This window comes from Nelusetta ayraudi, unplaced genomic scaffold (assembly GCF_046127955.1).
Source record: "Nelusetta ayraudi isolate G7.1 ecotype Tasmania unplaced genomic scaffold, CSIRO-AGI_Nayr_v1 ptg000188l, whole genome shotgun sequence".
NCBI classification, from domain to species: domain Eukaryota; kingdom Metazoa; phylum Chordata; class Actinopteri; order Tetraodontiformes; family Monacanthidae; genus Nelusetta; species Nelusetta ayraudi.
The window spans coordinates 38,860-56,937 of record NW_027466237.1 but is presented as its reverse complement, the minus strand read 5'-3'; the positions used below and the strand labels follow the sequence as shown (position 1 = coordinate 56,937).

The following is an 18,078-nucleotide window of genomic DNA, read 5'->3' as shown; positions in this document are numbered from 1 at the left end:
GGGACAGTGGGGACAGTGGGAGCACTGGGAGCACGGGGGACAGTGGGAGCACTGGGAGCACGGGGGACAGTGGGAGCACTGGGGACAGTGGGGACAGTGGGAGCACTGGGAGCACTGGGGACAGTGGGGACAGTGGGGACAGTGGGAGCACTGGGAGCACTGGGGACAGTGGGGACAGTGGGGACACTGGGGACAGTGAGGACAGTGGGAGCACTGGGAGCACTGGGGACAGTGGAAGCACTGGGGACAGTGGGGACACTGGGGACAGTGGGAGCACTGGGGACAGTGGGGACAGTGGGGACAGTGGGAGCACTGGGGACAGTGGAAGCACTGGGAGCACTGGGGACAGTGGGGACACTGGGGACAGTGGGGACAGTGGGAGCACTGGGAGCACTGGGGACAGTGGGGACACTGGGGACAGTGGGGACAGTGGGAGCACTGGGGACAGTGGGAGCACTGGGGACAGTGGGGACACTGGGGACACTGGAGACAGTGGGAATATTGGAAGCTGCTGGGCCAATGGGGACACAGGAAGAACACCTGGGACACTGGGAACACTTTAGCACACATCGAACACAAGAGGGTCTGTTCGTTGTGTGTAGTAAAAAAAACAAAACACGGAGTGACACGACAACTTAATGTGTAGCATAATGTATGAGCTAACTAGCATTCGCACAGCTGAGAGACATCTTCGCTAACGGCTAACGGCTAACGGCTAGGGGTACAGAGAAGCTGCATTAGTTCCATCTTTCTGTCCACAAACTAAACATTCCTCCACTTTGCTTCCTCCAGATGAGCGTTAGCTTTAGCGTTAGCATTAGCCTGACCTGGCGCAGTCCTCCTCAAGGTCCAGCGTTTCCAAGTCATACGACACACAGCAGCAAAGAGCTGGAGGTTAAACACAGTGACATCTGCAGGGCCGGAGGAGTCGGCGCAGGAACCGACTCTTCTTCTTCTTCTTCTCCTCCTCCTCCTCCTCCTCTTCCTCCTCCTCTTCAGTTTCTCCAGTGACCTTTCCTTCTTTAACCGGTTGTTTCCTGCTTTTTAAACACTTTGACGCGCCGAGCGGCGGCCCAACAGATGGCACCAGGGAACAAACGCTGCCTGTAAATGTCAACACATTCCCCAGATCCACACACACACACACACACACACACACACACACACACACACACACACACACTCACACACACACACAGACGCATGCGTGGGGGAAGCAGACAGCCCACCCAACACAAGCAGACTCGGTTTGTTTGCACTTCCTGTTCTGAAGAGCCTCGTCTCCGCTGCCCAGTAAACCCCCCCCACCCCCAGTGTGGAGCCGCTGGGATCTCTGCATACACAACCCCCCCCCCCCTCCCCCAGTGGAGCTCGTATTGCAGAGTCATGAGAGTTCACGTTCATTTCTCCAGCAGGGCAGCAGGAAAGTGTGGTTCCTGTGCAGTTCCTGGGAGATGATGTGCTGCTGGCCTGCTGGAGGTGTGACTCAGCAGAGAGCGGAGCCACACACACACACACACACACACACACACACACACACACACAGCCAGACTGACGGCTCGTCTTCCAGCGGCTACGCATTTAAATATAATTGTAGCCTCGGATTCTCCAGCGAGTCTGTCGCCGAGCGCTCGGTTTCATCTTCGCTCAGGCAGCACAAACCAGAACTGACAGAGTTCTGGTCCGGCCAAAGAGAAAAGATAGCTTTCAGACGTAGTGAGAGGAGCGAGAGGAGTGAAGTCAGAGGTTCTGGAAGGAAATTCTGTCCAATTGCAAATATTTTCGTGCTCTGCAATCAAGCTTTACTCTGAAAGCATGTCTTTGCAGTTTAGCAAACTGATTGGGAGTAACAACAGGCAGAGGCAACAACAACAACTACAACAACTACAACAACCAGAACAACAAATGGCCGTGACTGGTTCAGCAAATGTCTGCCAGACAAAGGCACTCGATGTTGACCAGCAGTTCTAAAACAGTCAACAATAAAAATGGGAGAAGTTTGCTAGCGGTGAAATTTTTTTTCACTTATTAAATGAATGAAGCCAACTGAAATATGTTATCATGTCAGCTGCAGATGTCAACTAGCTGTTAGCAGGCTCTGGCAGTTGCTAACTAGCTGTTAGGCAGCAGCAGATGTTAACTAGCTGCTAGCAGGCTCTGGCAAATATCAGCTAGCCGTTAGCAGGCCCTAGCAGATGTCAATAGAGTTCCCTTAAAATGCAGAATTGTCCCATATTGTGAGTTTTTATCGTGAACGTGACTTCATTTTCCGCGCAAGCTCACGTTTGTTTCCATGGAGTTTGTGTTCAAAACTGTAAATCTACGTAAAACAACGCTCCTGTGAACCATGGATTTTTCCACACTTCCCACTACTGGCGAGCCACTGGCCTGTGACGGTCATGGCCCCGAGCACTGCCGGACTAGCTGGCTGTTAGCTTCTCTTGCTAACGGCCTCCACTGACGGACCTTCTCCTCTCTCCTCCCCCTCAGCCTTGGCGGCTAGCAAGCGGCTGACCGTGTCGGAGGAGACCGCCAGCAGCATGAGGGTCTCGTGGGCGGCGGCGCCGGGCCGGGTCAGCCACTACCGCCTGAGGCACGTGCCCAGCGGCGGAGGGCGGGAGGTGTCCCTGAAGGTGCCGGGGACCTCCGTGGTGCTGCAGCGGCTGCGACCTCTGACCTCCTACGACCTCACCGTCCACCCCATCTACAAGCGCGGGGAAGGCAAAGCAAGGCAAGGAGTAGGAACCACACGTACGTTGCTCCACCATTCAACCTCTCTGACAGACCGCAGCGACCTTCTCCACCTGCTCACACCTCCACCCACACACCAGCAGCGAGTCCACCAACAGTTTCTAGTGCCATGTTCAGGGTTTGGCAAAATTCCAGGGGTCATGGGAACGCAATTCCGATGTGTTTTCATACAAATGGCAACAAATTAAATCTGAAATGGGGAAAAAGTGAAGACCTCAACACTAAAACAAAGACCAGATCCCTGATGAACTGATAAACCTCGGGGTGTCGTGAGGAGGAGGAGGAGGAGGAGGAGGAGGAGGAGGAGGAGGTCCATGGTGACCTGTGGGAGTGTGAGAACCTCCGCTAGCTGTGACGACACACTGACTGAGGAGTCGTGTTGGTTTTCAGACCAACACGACTCCTCAGGCCTTCTGCCGCTTCCGTCACCCTGATGTTCAGCAGGACTCTGGTGGACTCGGTCCAGACCTCCTCCAGGGCCAAGTTCTCCTCAGCGTTCCCTCCAGCGCACAAACATAAACACAGTTTTTAAGAACCGCTGTCTGTCGTCGAGCTGGAGGAGACGCAGCTGCTGCTGCTGCTGCTGCTGCTGCTGCTGAGGAACATCTCAGCTCGCCAGCACACAGCGCCACCCTCTGGCCGTCCCCGGGCCGACAGGTTTCAGTGCTGTGGAGATCTGGTGGACTCCCGGTGAGGTTTTTCTCCTGAAGTTCTGCTCCGGTTCCTCTGTTTTCCAGTGTCCCGCTTCAAGGCTCCTAGGAACCTCCAGACCTCGGAGCCCGGCAAGACCAGCTTCAGGGTCTCCTGGGACCCGGCGCCCGGCGACGTGAAGGGATACAAGGTGACCTTTCACCCCACGGGCAACGACGTGGACTTGGGGGAGCTGCTGGTCGGCCCCCACGACAGCACCGTGGTCCTGGAGGAACTCAGGTGAGCGCCCAGGGACCTGGACCTGGACCTGGACCTAGACCTGGAGCCTTCAGTCTGCTTCTTCACTGTTTTTCTCTCTCACGCTTTGCTCACCGTCGCCCCCTGCAGGGCGGGGACTCGCTACACGGTGGCCGTCTCTGGGATGTTTGAGGGCGGAGAGAGCCTCCCGCTGGCGGGCGAGGAGAAGACCACCCTCTCCGACGCCCCGGACCCGCCCCCTCTCAACGCTTTCGGTAAACCATGCCCCCCCGACCCCCAGCCTGCCGTTGCTGAGGAGACACGCCCACCTTTTGGAGACGGCAGCTTGCTTGATTAGCGCCCGGATGCTAATTTCTCGTCAGAGCCAATCAGAATCACTCTCACTGCCCCCCCGACCCGCCGCTGTGTGCAGTCACGCAGCTGTGCAGGCCCCATCTAGTCGCGCTAGCCGCTACATTAGCATTAGCACGGCTGCTGCAGTTTCAGTTTCCAAGCTAGCTGGTTAGCTCCACTTCTGTTTTCTGCCCTCTGGGCTGCGAGATTTATTTTTTCCCCCCTAGGAGGAAACGGGGATAACCACGCCCCCAAGTTGGTTCATTGCCTGTGTCAGCAGGTGTTAATCATCATTCTAAGCGATGTACCTTAAATGACCACTAGGGGATTCATTTCCCCCTCGGTGACTCGATGGGGAATTAGACAGACGTTGCAGGGACCAATCAAAAGAGTTTGGGGCGTGGCTATCTGGCCTCTGGGCTGGGCTGCAGCAGGTCACGCAGTAGAAGAATTTGGCTCCGCCTCCTTCTTCTGCCTGGAGGTGTCAGGGCCTCCAGACAGGAGACACACGGTGGAGGCGTGAAGACGTGCCGCAGGTCTCTGGATGCCCCCCCACCGTCCTCTGCCTGCCCCCTGGCCCCTCCCCCCTGGACATTTTTCCCCTCCCACAGGTGCCTGCAGCAGCAGGAATGTGCAGTAACTTCTGGAGAGCAGGAGGTCTCGTATATCAGGCGGGCGCCGGGCGGAGAACCTGCGAGGGACGCCGTCAATCAAGCCCACAGCTGTTACACAACCTGCTAGCCTGTTAGCCTGTTAGCCTGTTAGCCTGCTAACCTGTTGTACTGTTGTGTGATATGCTGTGTAAAAAGAAACCATACGTCCTGCTGTAACCGAGCGACCCCTGGTCCTCTTGTGTTGTGAGATCTTCTGCTGGCTCCGCCCACTTTGTTGTTGTGGTCGTCCTTCTTCTTCTTCTTCTTCTTCTTCTTCTACGCTGTTTCCACCACATGATGATTCTCCTGATGGTCCTCCGCCACCCCCCCGGCCCCCAGCGCTGGGCTCCGCCCCCATCTCACCGCTCTGCCCCTCCCCCCCCAGACTTCCAGTGCCGGACGCCGGCCAAGGCCGACCTGGTGCTGCTGGTGGACGGCTCGTGGAGCATCGGCCGCATCAACTTCAAGACCATCCGCAACTTCATCGCCCGCATGGTGGGCGTGTTCGACATCGGGCCCGACAGAGTCCAGATCGGTCGGTGGCGCCGAGCTCAGCGGCTCCGCTTTCGTCATCGAAATAACCACGCTCCCCCCACGCCCTTTGTGACCTCACTTCCTGTCTCCCGCAGGTCTGGCCCAGTACAGCGGTGACCCCAAGACCGAGTGGCACCTCAACGCCCACCCGACCCGCCAGTCCCTGCTGGACGCCATCGCCAACCTGCCTTACAAGGGAGGGAACACCATGACTGGTGAGTCCCGCCGCCACCGCCCTGCTGGCCGGCAGAGGGAGTGCAGCTCGCTGGCTTTCTCGCACTGAGGGGAAGTGGACTCTCGGGGGGGATCTGAGCCGCCCTCTCGCCCCCCCCCCCCCGCAGGTCTGGCCCTGAACTTCATCTTCGAGCAGAACTTCAAGCCCAGCGTCGGGATGCGATTGGACTCGCGCAAGATCGGCGTGCTGATCACCGACGGAAAGTCCCAGGACGACATCGTGGTCAACTCGCAGAACCTGCGGGACAACGGCATCGAGCTCTACGCCATCGGTGAGTCCCTGATCCCCCGACCCGGGACCCAGGGCCCCCCCCCCCCTGCTCTCTGACTCTGACGCTAACGCTAACGCTAACCCGCAGGCGTGAAGAACGCCGACGAGAACGAGCTGCGCTCCATCGCCTCTGACCCCGACGAGATCCACATGTACAACGTCAACGACTTCAAGTTCCTGCTGGACATCGTGGACGACCTCAGCGTCAACCTGTGCAACAGCGTCAAGGGTCCAGGTGAGCCAGCGGGGGGCGCTCTTCTCACTGTGGTGGTGGTGGTGGTGGTGGTGGTGGGGGGTCGGCAGGAGTTGGTCCGTATCTTCAGGGCGACTTCACTATGATGATAATTATTAGGATTATGATGCTAATGATGGTTATTATGGGGTTATTATTGTGTTATTATCGTGTTATTACAGCAGATTGCTACTTTTGACATGTGACTTTGTGGGCTCGTCTGATTTGTGGTGGCTGAGTTTAGGGTGGGAAATACTTGGCGAGTTTCATCACGTCGCCCCGGCTCAGCTTCTCCTCCTTCTCCTCCTCCTCCTTCTTCTTCTTCTTCTTCTTCTTCTTCTCCTTCTCCTCCGTCTGCCGCAGGAGGCGACCCGCTGGAGGCGCCGTCCAACCTGGTGACCTCCGAGGTCACCCACCAGTCCTTCCGCGCCACCTGGACTCCGCCCGCCGGCACCGTCGACAACTACCGGGTCGTCTACGAGCCCGTGAGCGGAGGCCCCTCCCAGGAGGTGAGAGAGAGACTAACCAGAGCTATGCTAACCAGAGCTATGCTAACCAGAGCGAGGAGGCTAACTGTGCTAACTGCGCTCCCGGTCTTCAGCTGCTGCTGGACGGCTCTGTGAGCTCCGTGGTCCTGCCGGGCCTCCAGGCTCTGACCCAGTACTCGGTGCAGGTCTACTCTGTGCTGAACCAGATCAGCAGCGAACCACTGGCGGGCACCGAGACCACCTGTGAGTTGCCCTCCCCCTACCCCGCCTCCTCCAGTAGCCAGGCTCCTCCCCCTCACGCTCCCTTCCCCTCCTCCCCCAGTGGCCCTGCCGACAGTGACGGACCTGAAGGTGTTCGATGAGACCTCCACCACCATGAAGGTGAGGTGGGTGGAGCCAGTGGGCGGAGCCAGCGGCTACACACTGCGCTACAGGGCCCTGAACGCGGTGCAGCCGGAGCCTGAGAAGGAGGTAAAGAGTCCCGCGAAGCGCTTCCCCGCTCGGCCTGCTGGGGGCAGTGTTGCGCTCCTTGCAGAGCGCCACAGAGGGAGCAGGAAAAACGGGCTAGCGTAGCGTAGCAGCGGGAAAAGATTAGCTCATTAGCGTGAAGTCATGAGGATGATGTAAACAGAGCAGCTGGACGACCTCGAGGGGGCGGAGCCTCCCTCAAACTCTGTAATTAGAACAGCAGAGACCAAGAAGAGAAAAAGTGATTTCATTCTTCGGGCCTCGCAGCGGAAAAATTCTGAGTCGTTGTTTGGCTCCAGGCGACGGAGAAGCTGTCAGAGGGGGGAAAGAAGGCTGGAGCAGCAGCAGCAGCAGCGGCAGCAGCAGCAGCAGCAGCAGCAGCAGCTAGAACTCCTGCTGCTGCTGCTGCTGCATTTTTCCTCATAGACTGCACTGCAATCATAACTCTGACCCTCAAACGCGATTCATAGCAAATCTTTCAACCCGCGTGACGTCGCTGCTGCGTCTCGGCTCGTTCTGATTGGCCAAGTGGATCATGTGACCTGCAGAGGCGAGACGGGAAGTGACGCCGCTGTTTGTGCAGTAGTGAGGGAGTCACAAACTCTTTCGGTATCTGCGCTGCGTGTGCTCCCTGACTCCTCCCCTCCCTCCTCCCCTAACTCCTCCCCTCCGTCCTCTGCAGGTGCAGCTGGGAGGCGATACCACCGCCGTCCTGCTGGAGGGGCTGACCCCCGAGACCGTCTACTCCGTCGCGGTCTTCGCCCTGCACGGCGAGGCCGCCAGCGAGCCGCTGGAGGGCCAAGGAACCACCCGTAGGTCGCCGCCCTCCTGGCCGAGCCGCTCATTGCAGGAGCTTGTGAGCTTGTGGCCCCCTGCTGGCCTGGCAGGGGAAGTGCCCCTTCGAGGTGCTAACCGCTCTGACCTACTACCGTCTGTCCTCCTCCTCCGCCAGTGCCACTGCCCCCTGCTGGTGAGCTGAGGATCAGCGACGTCACCCACAGCAGAATGAAGCTCAACTGGGATGCTGCTCCTGGAGCCGTCACCAAGTACACAGTGACCTACCAGCCCGAGGACGGAGACCCCAAAGAGGTAGAACATCTGGATGGACCCAGATCTCCTGTCCCGAGGAGACGTACAGACTGGACCTGGCTGGTGGTCCAGAGGAGGTCCATAGGAGGTCTAGAGGAAGTCAGAGTAGAAGGAGGTCTAGTGGAGGTGAGAGGAGGTTCAGAAGAGGTTCAGAGGAGGTCTAGAGGAGGTTCAAAGGAGGTTCAGACTTGTTAGGGAGGATCTGAAGTTGACAGGAACAATTTTCAGAATTTTGTTTGGGAACTGATGGGATGTTTAAAGAGCTTCAGGTTTGTTTTGGAGCCATGGTGCTTGTTGTCGAGGTGGAACGTGGCGCAGGAGAGGAACGTCTGTCTGGTCCAGACAGGATCTACAGCCGTGACCTTCTCCTGATGACGTCTGCTGACTCCTCCACAGGACGTCTGTGTTCACTCACCTCCTCTGTCAGCGTCCATCAGTCTGGTCTGGTCTGGTCTGGTCTTGTCTGAGAGCAGCTCCAATACTGTGGTCTGACTGTGCTGGTCCTGGTTCTGGTTCTGGACATCCCAGCAGCACTTGATCTTCATCACAGCTGCAGTCCAGACCAGCAGCGCCACCTGCTGACACCTCAGAGAAGCAGGGTTCCTGCTGGACGGACCTGTTGCTGGAGCTGCTGCTGGAGCTGCTGCGGATGTGTTTCATCTGCTCCACCTGCTCTGCTCTGACTTGAAATGGAAAAAAGTCAGCGTGATGTCTCAGCGAGTCGACATCACGTCTGAGTCCAAACAGCTTCGGCAGCTCCAGTTTATCTTTTTTATCTTGGCAAAGGTCACAGTGGACAAGGAAGCAGCAGCAGCAGCAGCAGCAGCAGCAGCAGCAGTCTGGATTTGTCTGGGTGCCTTTAGCCAGGAGGAGCTCCAGCAGGTCACATGGCCTGGCTGGGTTCCTCCTGGCTGAGGAGCCAGAAGACCTCCAGCCAGCTCCAGATGCAGCTTCAGAAACTCCCAGAATTCTTCTGTCTCCCATCTGCTAACAAACCCCTGAAACGCAGCCAGGACAGCAGCCTGCCAGCTAGTGTGGCTAGCAGAGCTAGCGCCCCCTACTGGCCGACTGCCGCCTCCTCCCTGACTCTGCTGTGGTCCTGCAGGTGGAGGTCGGTGGTGACGTCACCACGCTGGACCTGTCCAGCCTCATCTCCCAGAGTGAGTACCAGGTGTCGGTCACCCCAGCGTACCAGTCCGGACCAGGCCAGACCATGACAGGAAGTGCCATCACGGGTGAGGAGCTGCTTCCTGTTTCCTGTTTCCTGTTTCCTGTTTCAGCCTGAAGCGTCTGACCCCTGTGCTGCTGCTCCTCCTCCTCCTCCTGGACAGATGTGGTTCCTGCCCCGAAGAACCTGCAGTTCTCGGAGGTGGGCCAGACCTCCTTCAGGGCCTCCTGGGACCACGGCGCCCCAGACGTGGCCCTCTACCGCATCGGCTGGTCCAAAAAGGGAGAGAACAAGTTTAAGTCGGTAAGTCCACCTGCTTCCTGTTGGAGCTGCTGGAGACACAGTCCTGGTCTTCAGCCGGTCAGTGTGTGAAGGTTTGACCTTTGACCTTCTACAATGTGGGACGAGTCCTGTTGTTGTTGTGGTGGTCGCTGTTGATTTTGTTGTTGTTGTTGTTGCTGACCTCTGTCTTCCTGTCCCGCTCCTCCTCCTCCTCCTCCTCCTGCTCCTCCTCCCTGCTGCGGCGCCCCCTGCAGGCCATCCTGGCCAGTGAGGATACCAGCCACGTGCTGGAGAACCTGGATCCCGACACGGACTACGACGTGACGGTGACGGCCATCTACCCTGACGAGTCGGAGAGCGAAGACCTGCTGGGCAGCCAGCGCACCTGTAAGCACCGCCGGCCAATCAGCCGCCGCCGCCGCCACTGTCGTCGTCTCGCCCAATCAGCAATCAGCTCCCGGGTGGAGGTGGTGGGAGGGGCGTGGGGGTGGGACCTCTGACCCTGCAGTGGCCAATAGTAACACTGCTCTTCTCTCTTCCAGTGCTGAAGGGTCCGGATGGTGAGCAGCCGTGCGCTTGTGTGGTGCTTGTGTGTTGTCAGTGTGGACGCAGACACACTCTCTCTCTCTCTCTCCCCCCGCCCGTCGTCGTGCATGTGTGTGTGTGTGTGTGTGTGTTTTATGTGTGTGTGTGTGTGTGTGTGTGTGTGTGTGAGCTGCAGCAGCGTCACAAGCAACAACACAGGTGTTTTTATTTTTAAAACGCTGCACAAAATATTGACCTGATTTGACTCGGGGGGGCGGGGGGGAGGAAGTGGGGCACTTTCTGATGATGTCATCACCATGTGAGACTGCAGCGACCAACCAAGTGATGATCAAACAGGCTGCCTCAGCAAAATAAAAGCATTTTTTTTGGGGGAGTTTGTTTGAAAGTGAGCAGAACAAACAGTTTGAACACAGCTTCTTCTCCCGACACAGTCTCCACTTAGTGGTGCGACTGCAGCCAGTGTGCGTGTGTGTGTGTGTGCGCGCTCAGACTTTCCTCCATTGCTGTTCATGGTTGTTTATGTTCTTCATCATCATCCTCATCCTCATCCTCATCTCGCTGTTCCATTAAAACGTCGCCTTTCCAATGTCCGAACCGTTGCGGCTGCATGTAGCTGCTGCTGCTGAGGGGGCGGAGCTCCATCACTCAGCGCTCAAGGTCGCCTGAAGGTCGCTCTCAAAGTCACCTTGACCTCCAAAGTCTTGTTGTTTTTTTACGAATTAAAGCGGCTGAGAGAAAGTGGGCGGAGCTCCGGCCCCATTTGATCACTGACATCATCACCCAGCTTTGCATCCTATAGGTTCTTCATCATCGTCATCCTCATCCTCATCATCATCATCCTCATCATCATCGCCAACCGCTTGCAGGAAGTTCAGCTCTTCTACTTCCTGGTCACTGACTGTGTGTGTGTGTGTGTGTGTGTGTGTGCGTGTGTGTGTGTGTGTGTGTGTGTGTGCGTGTGTGTCCACCCGCAGTGCGTCCCGAGCCTCCTCGAAACCTGAAGGTCTTCAACGCCACCGTGTCGTCGCTGACGGCCAGGTGGGACGCCGCCCCCGGCCCCGTCCAGCAGTACAAGGTCACCTACCAGCCAGCGGGGGGCACCGGCGAGCCGCTCACGGTGGGTTTGGCCGCCGGCCCCTCCCCTTCCCGTGGTCACATGACTGCAAGCGTGCTGTTTCCAGACAGAGAGAGAGAATAAACAGGCAGGAGGGGGACGTGCAGCAGTCGTTGGTTTGAAACCTCAGTCGGCCTCTAATTAGCCCCGTGATGTTGACCCGCTGTTTTCTAACGTCTGCACATTGTGTTTCTGTCTGCAGCTCTTATACACAGTGACGGTATTGTGTATTGTGTATTGTGGTGTTGTGGTGTGATTGAGTCAGACACACGTACGCACACACACACACACACACACACACACACTCTCACACTCACACTCACACTCACACACACACTCACTCACACACACACACACACACACACACACACACACTCGGAGGCGATGGAACCCTGTTAGAAACAGGCTGCGGCGCCCCCTACAGGCCCAGCGGCACCCTGCAGGACCTCTGAGTCCAGACAGATGGGTTGTACAATGCGCCAGAGGGGCCGGAGCAGCAGCAGGTGGACGGAGTGTTTTGGTGACCCACCTCAAGGGAGGGACGAATGCAGTTTGGTAGTTTGCCCATGCCTGAGCTATAACCAACACCAGAACCACCTAGAACCACAACAGAGCCTCTCAGAGCCTTTCTAAAACCACCTAGAACCACCTAGAACCACAACAGAGCCTCTCAGAGCCTTTCTAAAACCACCTAGAACCACCTAGAACCACAACAGAACCACAGAGAGCCTCCAAGAAACACCCCTAGACCATCTGGACCAGGGGTTGGACAAGTTTTTGACTGGTGGGGCCACAATGGGTTGTAAAATGTGGCAGACGGCGGTAGTGGGGTAGTGGAGCAGCAGCAGATGGATGGAGTGTTGGTGAGCCACCTCATAGGAACAAAAAGTGTTGCAACCAAATCAGTGTCTTTGAAAAAAGGTTTTGAGAAACTCTGTGCACGTTGACCTTTGTTGATGACCCTGAGTGACCCCTGATGCTCACCCCACCCCTCCTGCTCAGGCTCAGGTGGGCGGCAGGAAGACCAGCCTGCAGCTGACGGGCCTCGAACCCGACACGCCCTACACCGTCAGCGTGGTCGCCGTCTACCCCGCCGCCACCAGCGGCGAGGTGACGTCTGCTGGCCGGACCAGTGAGTCCTCCACCTCCTCCACCTCCTCCACCTCCACCTTTATCTTCCTCCTCTTTTACATCCACCTGACCTGCTGACCCCGTCCGTCCCTGCCCCTCCCCCTCCAGAGCCTCTGGGTGGAGTCAGGAACCTGCAGGTGCTCAACCCCACCATGACCACCCTGAACGTGCGCTGGGAGCCGGCCGAGGGCCGCGTCAAGGAGTACCGGCTGCTCTACGGCCTGGCAGCCGGGGGGGACCGGAACACGGTAGGCCACGCCCACTCCTGGGTAGGTGGGTGGGGGCCTAGCCAAGCCTAGCCTGGCCTAGCTTAGGCCAGCCTATGGGTTTATATCTTTAGGAAAAGCCTACGTCTGATTAAAAGAAAGATATAAATCCATTTTAAACCAAAGGCACAATGAACATAATTGATCTAGCCTAGCCAAGCCTAGCCTAGCCTAGCCTAACCTAGCCTAGCCTAGCCTAGCGGCCTAGCCTGACACTGTGTTGTGGAACAGGAGACTGTGTCGGCGGGGACCAGCAGCACCCTCCTGCGAGGCCTCCAGCCTGACACGGTCTACAACGTGACCCTGGTCCCAGTCTACGCCCAGGGGGACGGCAAGACCTCCTCAGAGACCGGCAAGACCAGTGAGTCAACACACACAAACACACACATACACACTGACCTTCTGAGACCTGTGAGCTGACTCCAGTCCCTGTCCAGGGCCGCTGGGCGGCGTGAAGAACCTGAAGGTCAGCGACCCCACCATGACCTCCCTCAACGTCCAATGGGATGCGGCCGATGGCGCCGTGCGCCTCTACAAGGTCTTCTTCAAGCCCACGGCCGGCGGCCTGGAGGAGATGGTGAGGCTCTGCTCGGGCTCCCCTCTGACCTCTGACCCCTGACCCCTGACCCTAGCCCAGACTGAAGGTCGTGCCTCTGCCTACAGGAGCAGGTTCCCGCCAGCTCCACCTCCATCATCCTGAGGAACCTGCTGCCAGACACCCAGTACGCTGTGTCGGTGCTGCCGGTCTACCCAGCCAGGGAGGGGCGTCGCCAGACCGAGAACGGACAGACTCGTAGGCTCCTCCCCCTCCTCCCATTCTCCTGCTGCTGCTCCTCCCCCTCCCCCTCCTTGACGGAGATGTTTGTGCCCTGCAGTTCCTCTGAGCGGAGTCAACAACATGATGGTGACCAACCCGACCATCACCACGCTGACGGTCACTTGGAACCCTGCTGATGGAAACGTCCAGGGCTACAAGGTCATCTACGTCCCGGAGGACGGAGGCATGGAGATCGTGGTAAGAAGCTCCGCCTTCTTCTTCTTCTTCTTCTGGAACTCAGCTGGACCAGGAAATCTGGTCTCCTCCTCGCTGTAGTGATCAGAGAGAAACCCGCGTGATGGATGAAGGGATGGAGATAGGTTGAGGGGTGGAGGGCTGCTTGTCCAATCAGAGGAGCTGCTGCAGGTCTGTCAGTCTGAACTGGAGGAGAGTGTTGATGATCAGCTGCTGCTGAAGCATGACAGTACTGTTGCTGGTCTGTCTGTGTTTGTGTTGCTGGTCTGTGTGTGTCTGTGTTGTGGCTCCGCTGGAGAAAAGCAGCCATCACAGAACTTTTGCCAGCATTTAGATGAGAAGATGCTGGGACCACATGAGACGATCTGAGAGAGAGAGACTGTGTGTGTGTGTGTGTGTGTGTGTGTGTGTGTGTGTGTGTGTGTGTGTGTGTGTCAGATTTCAACCACAACCATCCTGATGTTCTCCAGCCACCTTCTCCACTAAACCTTCAGCTGTCAGCTGGGTCTTAAAGCCTGCTGCTGACTGGAGGTCAAAGGTCACAGCACCTGTGTATGTGTGTGTGTGTGTGCAGGAGCAAGTGTCGGAGAGCACCACTAAGACAGTGCTGGACAAGCTGAATCCCGACACCCGCTACACCATCCGGGTGGTGCCGGTCTATGCTGAGGGCGACGGGCCCAGCCTGACCGACTCTGGCAAGACCAGTGAGTCCACTCAGAGGGGTCAGGGGTCAGAGGTCAGAGGGCCGCACACTCACACTCCCCCCTCCACCCCCCGACCCCCCTCCTGTCTCCTCCTGCCAGAACCGCTGGGCTTCGCCAGGAACCTGCAGGTTCTGGATCCCACCACCAGCACGCTGAACGTCCGCTGGGACCCGGCTGAGGGGAACGTCCGGGAGTACATCGTCATCTGGGTGCCGGCCAGCGGCATCGGAGAGCAGGAAGTGGTGAGACTGAGGCTGACTGAGCAGGTCACAACTCACACGTCTCCTCCTGGACAGAGGCAGAGGGTGGAAGCTGCTGCTGCGAGATGTTCAGAGGCTCCTGTCAGATGTATTGGTCGTGAGTGAGCAAGGCTAACCTGAGTCTTCAGCAGCTCCTTCTGCTGAGGACCAAAACATCTGGCAGTAGCTCCTGAACATGTCTCAGCAGTTGCCATATTTTCAGCAGAAGGTTTTCTTTTGAAGAAGTTTTCTCACTGTTTATGACATTGATCCTCCTCCTCCAGGACCAGGTCTCTGGAACCACCACCTCCACCGTCCTCAGGAACCTGGATTCAGACACTGAGTACACCGTCACCGTGGTGCCCGTCTACCCCGAGATGGAGGGCAAGTCCATGTCTGAGAACGGAAAGACCAGTAAGTTCTGGACCAAGATGGTCAAGATTTTATCTTCTGCGAAGAAACCTTTGAGACACCCTGGCTAATTTCTCTGCTCTCAGACCCTCTGGGCGGAGTTAGGAACCTGAAGGTGGTGGACCCGACCACCAACAGCCTGACGGTCCGCTGGGACCCGGCGGTGGGGAACGTGCGCAACTACAAGGTCATCTACAAGCCTGAAGGGGAAGACGGAGAGGAGCTGATGGTAGGAACCCGCTGAGATCCTCCTCAAGTCACTGACGCCCCTGGTGGTCCTGACCTCCTGCTACTGCTGTTGTTGCTGCCCAAACAGGAGGAGGTGTCAGGAGGCACGACCAGCACCATCCTCAGTAACCTGGAGCCCGACAAGGTCTACAGCGTGGCCGTGGTCCCGGTCTACCCGGATGTAGAGGGAATCCGGGAGCAGGAGAAGGGGAAAACCAGTGAGTCACCTCCAGGGTCTCCGGACCTACCGAGTCCTGCACCAGGTTTCATCACCACTAAGTGGACTGGGAGCACTGGTGACGAGCTGCAGACAGTCTAGAACCTTCTGCTGAGGAACACGTGTTCCTCGTGCCGGATGGCAGTAAAAATGCCATGAGGTTTAGACCAGCTCAGCTCCATCTGGAGGTGCAGCTGCACTTCCAGTTCCCGACCTGAAGCCGGAGCTGCAGCAGTCACACAGCTCCGGCTGGGCTCCAGGGGGTCACCTGACGTTGGTCTGATGTCTTTCAGAGCCGCTGGGTGGAGTCAAGAACCTGCAGGTCACCGACCCCACCACCAGCTCCCTGCGGGTCAACTGGGAGGCTGCTGAGGGCGACGTCCGACACTACAACATCCTCTATGTGCCGGCTGCCGGAGGGACGGAGAGCGTGGTGCGTCTCCTGGTCACCAACTACCATATTCCACCTGGTCCTCACTCACCTGGTCCTCACTCTGCTGTCTCACTGTTGTCTGACAGACTCGGGTGCCAGGAATGTCCACCAACACTGTCCTGAGGGAACTGCAGCCCGACACTGAGTACCGAGTGACGCTGGTGCCCGTCTACATGGACGTGGAGGGAAAACAGGTGTCCGAGAACGGGAAGACCAGTGAGTACAGAAGAAGTCAATCAATCAATCAATCAATCAATCAATCAATCAATAAACTTTTGTTTGAACAATGCTAAATCACATCCGAAGGCGTCTCAAAGCACTTTGTACAGTTAGAAGAGAACCAACCGGACCCTCAGAACAAGCAGGGCGTGGCAGTGGGCAGTGGGCAGGGAAAACTGCCCTGTAGGGCTCATCTGCTTTGTCTGGTTGGGGTGAAAAGAAAATACAAAATATGTAGAGAGAGAGCGATAGACAGAGATAGATGAAGTCAGCGTGGCAGACAGGCCAAAGTGAGCTGCAGGGAAGTTGCAGGAGGTGGAGGTGCAGTGGTAGAAACAGGAAGTGGAGGTGCAGAAAGAGGCCAGAGGCCAGCAGAAGTTTCCTTCCTGCTGTGAAGCTGCCTGAAGCTCTGGCAGGATGCTGCAGGTGCACCTTGACCCTGGTGACTGAAGGTCTCCCTGCTGTTCTCTGCAGAGGCTCTGGGTGGAGTCAAGAACCTGGAGGTCAGCGACCCCACCACCAGCTCCCTGAAGGTCCGCTGGGAGGCGGCCGAGGGCAACGTCCGCCAGTACCGCATCTTCTACGTCCCGGCCAGCGGGGGCGCTGAGGACATGGTGACCTTCCAGAACCTCTTGTCTGCATGAGAAGTTCCATTGTGTCACTGGTCAGGGAGGAACCAGAACTCACTGCTTTGGTGTGTGTGTGTGTGTGTGAGCAGGAGCAGGTGTCAGGAGGCACCACCAGCACCGTCCTGAGGAATCTGCTGCCAGACACCAGCTACAAGGTGACGGTGGTTCCAGTCTACCCAGAGGGAGAAGGTCTTCGGCAGTCGGACGAGGGACAGACCCGTAAGTCAACCCCCACACCCTCACACGCGTCCTCCAGCAGGCCAGGAGAAAACCAAGCTCTCCTGAGGATGGACGAGTCTCTGGGGAAAGTCAAACATTTCTCGGGGAAGCTGTGACGACCCTGATTATCTCCTTGATGAATGGAGGTCAGCAGGACGAGCTGAGGTGTGAGTGATGTTTGATGTTCTGCTGAAGATGCTTCAGGTCGTCCTCCATCAGCCTGGTGTCAAGAAGCCTGGCTGATCTTCTCCTCAAACACCTCCGCCAGCTCCGGTTCACCGCCGTCTTATTATCTGGAGGTGACTCGAACTGTTTTTTGACCTGGAGGTGATTGTGAAGGTCCTGAGTGGTGGTGGCGGCGGCGGTGGTCTGTGATTGGCTGAGAGGAATGTGTCTCCGCTGGATGAAGATGTGAAGACGTGATGGATGTTTCAAACTCTGCGTGACCTATGAGCTGTGAGGGTTGCGAGACGTGTCCTGGCTGCGGGCTCTTCAGGCTCTGATGGATGAGGAGGCGGAGATAAAAGCAGGATTAGTGGAGGATCAGGCTGAAAGGTTCCCAGTCTGGGAGCTTCTGTCCAAGTCCTGCTGCTGAGTCAGAGCTTCTGGTGCTGCTGCAGACACTGGTCAGACTGTCGGTGGGAGCCTTGAGTGAAAGGAACAAAAAGAAGAAGAAGACTGGACGTCAGCAGGGGCAGCAGCAGCAGCAGCAGCAGCAGCAGCAGCAGCAGCAGCAGCAGCAGCAGTAGCAGCAGCAGCAGGTCCCTGGTGTCCTCCAGGAATGTGTGTCCGTCAGTCAGCTGGCCAGCAGAAGATAAACTACTCTGGTTCCTCGAAGTGACACCACTTCACTCTGGCTGTGGATGAAGAAAAAGAGCCTGAAGCTGATTGGAGGCTTCTAAATCTTCATGCTGCTGTTATGCAACCGGCTCGACTCCAACGTTTGTCTTTTGCGGATTACTTGCTTTTTCTTCTTCTCTCAGTCTAATGCATCCACAGGCTTTTTTTATTGGGTGAAGCCCGAATTCCAGCGGCTTGGAACATCTGCTTTGCATCAGTGAGAAACTTAAAGACGTCTTGTAGTAAAAAAAAAAAAAAAAAAAGAAAGAAAGAAAGGAAAAAAAAGCCCAGCGCTGCTACTTTCTCTTCCTGGTCGTCTCGTCCAGACTTGGTGGTGACTCCTCCAGCAGGAGACCTTCGCTGACGTCTGCTCTTCAACTCAGCAGGAGAACCTCAGCTTGCTGCAGCAGCAGTCAGCTGCTTGTGACCAGAAGAGAGAAGACAGTTAGAACAGAACA

At 57.0% G+C, this 18,078-nt stretch overlaps 1 protein-coding gene across 2 annotated transcripts in view; it reads left to right on the top strand.

Annotated features, from left to right (window-relative positions):
• Positions 1-18,078, top strand: part of LOC142881231 (collagen alpha-1(XII) chain-like) — a 42,401-nt gene that overhangs the window by 11,828 nt on the left and 12,495 nt on the right. For both annotated transcript variants that reach the window (XM_076015375.1, XM_076015376.1), the window contains exons 14-44: positions 2,491-2,751; positions 3,489-3,681; positions 3,790-3,914; positions 5,032-5,181; positions 5,276-5,395; positions 5,522-5,686; positions 5,774-5,920; positions 6,284-6,426; positions 6,519-6,648; positions 6,728-6,876; positions 7,556-7,685; positions 7,826-7,962; positions 9,068-9,197; positions 9,294-9,433; positions 9,667-9,799; positions 10,933-11,075; positions 12,075-12,204; positions 12,312-12,451; positions 12,701-12,830; positions 12,907-13,046; positions 13,133-13,262; positions 13,345-13,484; positions 14,056-14,185; positions 14,285-14,427; positions 14,709-14,838; positions 14,922-15,064; positions 15,152-15,281; positions 15,574-15,713; positions 15,800-15,929; positions 16,407-16,546; positions 16,651-16,780. In XM_076015375.1, coding sequence (XP_075871490.1) covers positions 2,491-2,751; positions 3,489-3,681; positions 3,790-3,914; positions 5,032-5,181; positions 5,276-5,395; positions 5,522-5,686; positions 5,774-5,920; positions 6,284-6,426; positions 6,519-6,648; positions 6,728-6,876; positions 7,556-7,685; positions 7,826-7,962; positions 9,068-9,197; positions 9,294-9,433; positions 9,667-9,799; positions 10,933-11,075; positions 12,075-12,204; positions 12,312-12,451; positions 12,701-12,830; positions 12,907-13,046; positions 13,133-13,262; positions 13,345-13,484; positions 14,056-14,185; positions 14,285-14,427; positions 14,709-14,838; positions 14,922-15,064; positions 15,152-15,281; positions 15,574-15,713; positions 15,800-15,929; positions 16,407-16,546; positions 16,651-16,780 — 4,422 coding nt within the window. The remainder of the gene's footprint in view (positions 1-2,490; positions 2,752-3,488; positions 3,682-3,789; positions 3,915-5,031; positions 5,182-5,275; positions 5,396-5,521; positions 5,687-5,773; positions 5,921-6,283; positions 6,427-6,518; positions 6,649-6,727; positions 6,877-7,555; positions 7,686-7,825; positions 7,963-9,067; positions 9,198-9,293; positions 9,434-9,666; positions 9,800-10,932; positions 11,076-12,074; positions 12,205-12,311; positions 12,452-12,700; positions 12,831-12,906; positions 13,047-13,132; positions 13,263-13,344; positions 13,485-14,055; positions 14,186-14,284; positions 14,428-14,708; positions 14,839-14,921; positions 15,065-15,151; positions 15,282-15,573; positions 15,714-15,799; positions 15,930-16,406; positions 16,547-16,650; positions 16,781-18,078) is intronic.